This window comes from Centruroides sculpturatus, unplaced genomic scaffold, assembly GCF_000671375.1.
Source record: "Centruroides sculpturatus isolate CEXI.00-Female unplaced genomic scaffold, Cexi_2.0 scaffold152, whole genome shotgun sequence".
Classification (NCBI taxonomy): domain Eukaryota; kingdom Metazoa; phylum Arthropoda; class Arachnida; order Scorpiones; family Buthidae; genus Centruroides; species Centruroides sculpturatus.
In genome coordinates this window covers 903,498-909,535 of record NW_019384348.1, presented here as the reverse complement: position 1 = coordinate 909,535, position 6,038 = coordinate 903,498, and the positions used below count along the sequence as shown (strand labels likewise).

At 27.5% G+C, this 6,038-nt stretch overlaps 2 protein-coding genes across 2 annotated transcripts in view; both read left to right on the top strand.

The window, feature by feature from the left end:
• LOC111636650 overlaps positions 1-6,038 on the top strand; it is a 50,293-nt gene that overhangs the window by 29,982 nt on the left and 14,273 nt on the right. The window contains exons 11-13 of the mRNA XM_023381935.1: positions 2,805-3,016; positions 4,739-4,793; positions 4,865-4,917. Of these exons, the coding sequence (XP_023237703.1) occupies positions 2,805-3,016; positions 4,739-4,793; positions 4,865-4,917 (320 nt within the window). The remainder of the gene's footprint in view (positions 1-2,804; positions 3,017-4,738; positions 4,794-4,864; positions 4,918-6,038) is intronic.
• Positions 19-1,379, top strand: LOC111636896 (histone-lysine N-methyltransferase SETMAR-like). Its single transcript, XM_023382286.1, has one exon. The coding sequence runs from the start codon at positions 145-147 to the stop codon at positions 1,171-1,173; it is 1,029 nt and encodes a 342-aa protein (XP_023238054.1). The 5' UTR covers positions 19-144; the 3' UTR covers positions 1,174-1,379.

Here is a 6,038-nt window from a genome sequence, read left to right as displayed (position 1 = left end):
CTGGCTAAAAGCGCAACACTGAAGTGTTATTTCTTTCACATGTGTAAAATTTCGACGTTGTTTGACAGAAGGGATCTCAGCTAGTATTTGAGAATAAAGTTGTCTTACTTAGTTGTGTTTTTAAAATTTTGTTAAGCATTACAAATGGCAGAAAATAAGGAGCATTTTCGACATATTATGCTTTTTTATTTCCGAAAAGGCAAGAATGCTTCGCAGACACAAAAAAAGATATGTTCTGTGTATGGTGAGGGAGCCATTGATGATTCCACGTGCCGTAAGTGGTTTAGAAAGTTTCGTGAAAGCAATTTTAACCTTAGCGATGCACCACGTTCTGGACGACCAGCCGAGGCTGATGACGACAAAATATTGGCACTAATTGAAAGTGATCGACACAAAACAACTCGAGAGATTGGAGAAATTCTTGGAATCAATCAGTCAACAGTGTCAAGGCGATTACATCAACTTGGAATGGTAAGCAAGGCCGATGTATGGGTGCCGCACGAGTTAACAGAAAAAAATTTGATAGACCGAATTTCTGCTTGCGATTCTCTATTGAAGCGCAATGAAATTGACCCATTTTTAAAGCGAATCATTACAGGTGATGAAAAATGGATTGTGTACAATAATGTTAAGCGTAAAAGATCATGGTGTAAGCACGGAGATGCCCCTTCAACCAGCGCAAAAGCCAGTTTACATCCAAAGAAGGTTATGCTATGCATTTGGTGGGACTGGAGGGGAATCATTTATTATGAGCTGTTACCTGAAAATCAGACCATTAATTTAGAGAAATACTGTTCACAACTAAGTGAATTAAAGCGAGCAATTGACCAGAAGCGACCTGAATTAGCCAACAGAAAGGGCATTGTGTTTCATCAAGACAATGCTAGACCACACGTGTCTTTGGCCACCCAACAAAAACTTTTACAACTTGATTGGGATGTTTTGGTCCATCCACCATACTCTCCTGACCTTGCACCCTCTGACTACCATTTATTTAGATCACTTCAAAACAGCTTAGATGGTAAAAACTTTACTTCCTTGGAAGACTTGAAAAATCACCTGGATCAGTTTTTCAGCCAGAAATTTCAGAAATTCTATGAGCATGGGATTATGCAGCTACTAGAGAGATGGAGAAAGGTCATTGAACAGAATGGCACATACTATATTGATTAAATGTAAGTTTTAGTAAATTAAATTTTTCTTTGATTCTTTTTAAAAAAAACGGGACGAACTTTTGCATCAACCCAAATATATGAAACAAAGGACTAATGCAAAACATGGGATTACATTCCAGAAGTTAATAAAAGTATACTTTTCTTTTTCATCACTAAGAGAAATATGTCTATTAAAGCAGTCAATACTTTATTGCCGATCAATAATTAACTAACAATCACAATTAAAAGTACTATATTACATGTTAATATTAATTTTGTTGATATTTTTTACTTTATTTAAAATTTTTTGAGGTGTTTTTGTAACTGAATAAACTTCGTTGATAATGAGTTTGTATTATTTTTATTTTCTGATTCAAATCAATGGCATTATCATAAAATTATTTTGGAGATATCTTTCAATTATACCAAAAACTTTATGCAAGTCCAAAACGGTGTAAGTCAGAGACTAATTATATTTATTATATATAATAAAAAACACATTTTTAAATTATTGAATAAATTATAAAATATTTTTCATTATAAAAATTAATTTATGTTAAATAGTATTTATTAAATGAGGGCATTTTCTGTTTACAAAGTATTGTCATTTCCTGAGCTTTTTTGTTGATCTTGATCAGAAATATCAGTAATGTCTGCATTTTTTTTAATTGTAATTTTTTATGGATTACAAAATAAAAATAAAAATATGTTATTAATTGATAATTTGTTCTAATGGGTCATGTTTGTTTAGCTTAGTACTGAACAGTTTCTTTTTCCAGAATTTGTGCTTGAATACCGAATTGTTTGAGTTGGGAACAGTTCACTTACTGAGATATGGTTATATTTCATTTGTCATTTTTATAAATGATTACTTACCTATGGTTAAAAAAATGTTTAAATAAATTTTACTATATATGAAGATTAATCTATAAAATAAAACACACGATAGTCTTTAAGAACTAAAATCTGAAAACAACAATGACACCTGGTTGATAGAATTTTCTTCTTTCTTGTCCTTGCTTTTCTATCAGTTTTCATTAAAAAGAAACCTGATGAAACCTGAGCCTTTCATCAATATTCTAAAATCCATGGGCAAATTTGAGNACTAAAATCTGAAAACAACAATGACACCTGGTTGATAGAATTTTCTTCTTTCTTGTCCTTGCTTTTCTATCAGTTTTCATTAAAAAGAAACCTGATGAAACCTGAGCCTTTCATCAATATTCTAAAATCCATGGGCAAATTTGAGATGACACTCATTGCTTTCTTGAATAAAAAAATATCGAATAATGGAATTTGCAATTAAAAATTGGGAAATTTTGTACAAAGGATTTCCCAAATCGCATTACAGTAAAACTGGATGGAAACAGTGTTGTAGGGGGATATTCTCAATTGTTGAATTGTGTTAGAGTGAAACCATGTTGTAGAAGTGCTGTGATGTATGAATGATACCTGTACACTAAAGTACTATATTGTATATAATAATTTTGAAATTTTAAAAAATATTGTAAATTATTTTAAATTAAGATCTTTATTTTTTTTTTTATGTTAAATTATATCAAAATTTTACCATGATTTTTTTGTAAAGATATAAGATTAATTAATTATTACAATGGTTATATTTAAGAAAATTTTAACATTTATAAATAGGCTTTCCTGAATCATGAATGTACACTTGCAATATTATTTATGACTCAAGCTAATGAAGAAACTGTCAGTTATGAAGGAGATGGTTTATCATCACCATTGAAAAATAGCAGTGATTCAAAGCTTAGACTTTCAAGAGCTCTTTTTTCAATATTACAGTTTTGTTATCATCAGCCTGATAGTTTGGCAAATGTTCTTCTACCTGTAATTCAAAGGTAATTGAGAGGTTTGATAAAAATATTATTTCTGTATTATGTTAATATAATAATGAAAGATTTTTACAAAAATTGTCAATTATGACAAAATGAGACTCTCAGGTGTAAACTTTCTTTGAGAAGTATTTTATTCAGTTTTTGTGGTTTTTGAATTCTTATTTGTTTAAAAATTTTGTTTCTCCATATATCTGATTGTAATATACTTTTAAAGCTTATGAAAATATAATTTTTCTGTAAGTTTGTTCATAGATTAGCTTTAGAATATGGAATAATATGGAATGTTATGAAGATATTTGTAACTTAAATTAAAAAAATAGTTGCTTTTCATAAATTAAAACAATAATTACAATTAAAATTATACATTTTAACAATATTTCAACAAATTATCTCGTTTAACTATTTTTTTTTTTCTTCACATTATTTCAGTCTTTAATAAAGTAACGTTTTTGCCACAAGAGAACAAATTTTTTCTGAATGGAATTTAAATATAACATAATTGAACTGATAAATTCATTAAAATTTAGGAAACTTGCTATTAACTTAAAAGTACATGTTGTCATTTCCTGATAATTTTAAAAATTGGATAATTTAATTAAATCATCGATTTATAAATCTGAAACAATCATTTAATTTATATTCAAATTCCAAATTCTCAGAATTTAGAGACCAGATGATACAACTATTAACATGCTTACATATTAAACAAGAAAATGTAAATATCAGTTATTTTAAATAGATTTTCAAATGAAAGAAAATATTATACTAACAAAACATTAAGAAAAGCTATCTATTTTTCTCCTCTGCTGTGTAGAATTAAAGCCCAGTGCACTGCTCTAGATCTGGACTTTGTACACTACACTGTGTGTACTTAGCTAGATCCACTATAAAACTAATTATGTTGGTATATGAAAGATTTTGATTATATTATTTCTTTTAGTAATGAAGTCTTAACAAGCAAAAATAATAATTTTCAAATATTTTATACAAAACTATGGAAATATTTAAATACATATGTTATAAATCTAAAATATTCTAACCTGTTCCAGCAACAATTTTTTATTTATCAAATGTTTTCAGTCTTTTAAATAGTCATCCTCAGAATCAAACATTCATGTAATAGAATTCTTTTAAATTTAAATTTAAAAGAATTTTATTACATGAATGTTCAACCCCAAAGATGGCTACTCACATAGATTGTGAATAAAAACTGCTGCTAGAACACACTGAATTCTTCAGATTTATAATTTACTCCAGTTTAAGAAGCTTATTAATATATATATAGCTTTGTACTGTATATAACTTTGTGGGGCTCTATAAATAATTTGCACTGGGGCAATTGTTATTTAATTAGAATTGTGTTTGATTGCTATTTATATTATACATTTAACATCATATTTTATAATTCTTAATAATATATTCTATAGTTTTGCTTAAATTTGATGAAATAATAACCTCAAATAAAAAAATAAAGTTTAATAATTTGAGTAATAGTATTTATCAGTTTCCAAAATGAAGAACAACATTGATTTAACATTATAAAATTAGCATTTTTAGATAGTTTGTAGAACTGATTAGTCTTTTACATAATGTTACTTAATTTTGTTATTTATATTGAAATTTCTGATGATAGTAGACAAAAGTATTCAGTTTATTAAATTTTGTTTTCTAAATTAAGCTTACTATTTCTTGAAATTTAACATTATGAACTTTTATCTTAATTAGATCAAATGGATGGAAAGAATTTGATAAATCAACTATTTCTTCACCAAATTATCAGGTCTTTTCTGTAGTTTTAATTACACTAACATAATTTATATTTTAAATAATGTAATTATTTATTATTTTTAGCGTCCTTGGTGGTATCAGGGATTAATTGAACTATTTTATCCAATTGTAAAAAGGTAGTTATTAATATATTTTTGTAATTAGAAAATACTTTTAATTTTGATTACATTTTACATTGCTTAGATGTTCTTCAAATTTTATATATTTCATAAGATATAGTGATTTATATAATGGTAAATTTAAAAATTTAGGGGCTATAAATGGAACAATATTTAGTAGCCTTATGAAATGTAGTTTAAATGATTTTTACAATTTTGGAAACATTTTTTATGTAGTTATTGGAAAAAAAAACATTTTACTTTAATAACAATAATCAAAATATGAAAATATATCATAATTTTATGTGAATAATCCATGGCAGTATTGACCTAACCAACACCACTGTACACCTACTTCCAAAATACTTGTTGAAAATTTACTGATGTACGCTTTAAATTTATCTAAAATTTTGTAAGAAATAATTATTTATTACAGAATTTATGGTAATTTGAATTATGGTAAGAAAGAACCAACCCAAACAAAAACAACAACAATAACATTTGTAAAGTACAGAAAAATACAACAATGTTTTAAAACGGCAAAGTTTTCTTTTACATAGACATTTAAAATTTATGTAACTTTCATGTAACAAGTTTTTGAGTTTTCCCTAGAGATAACTGCCCAAATAAAAAGGATCGCTGCTAATTTTTTTTTTGACTTTTTCTGCCTTGTGGGCACTGAGATAGCTTTTTTTTTTTTTTTTTATCAAGCCCATTGTGGGTTTGGTCAGGCCCACAGTGGGACAGTTGGGTGGTAAGGGAATCAAATATATACAGTATAAGACATACTCCCCAAAAAATTCCTGGTGTTTTTTGACCCAACCAGATTTATTCCTGGGCTTTATACTGAAATCTTAACCACTTGGTCATTCAGCTATCACTAATGTTTTTAAATAAGTTCCATTAATATGGAGACAGGAGATATTTTTGATTAAGCTAATTGGAACTTGAAGTCTAATTCCACAAAATAATGATTACCATTAAAGAGTTTGTAATATAAAGTTTAAAAGTATTTTAAGTGATGATAAAAAGTTGGAAAAACTAAATGTTGCAAGATTACTTCAACTAGATTGGTATAGGGAGATTGGTGGCCTAGGAAAAAATAGAAATGACAGCACTGGGAATCAATGAATTGTCAC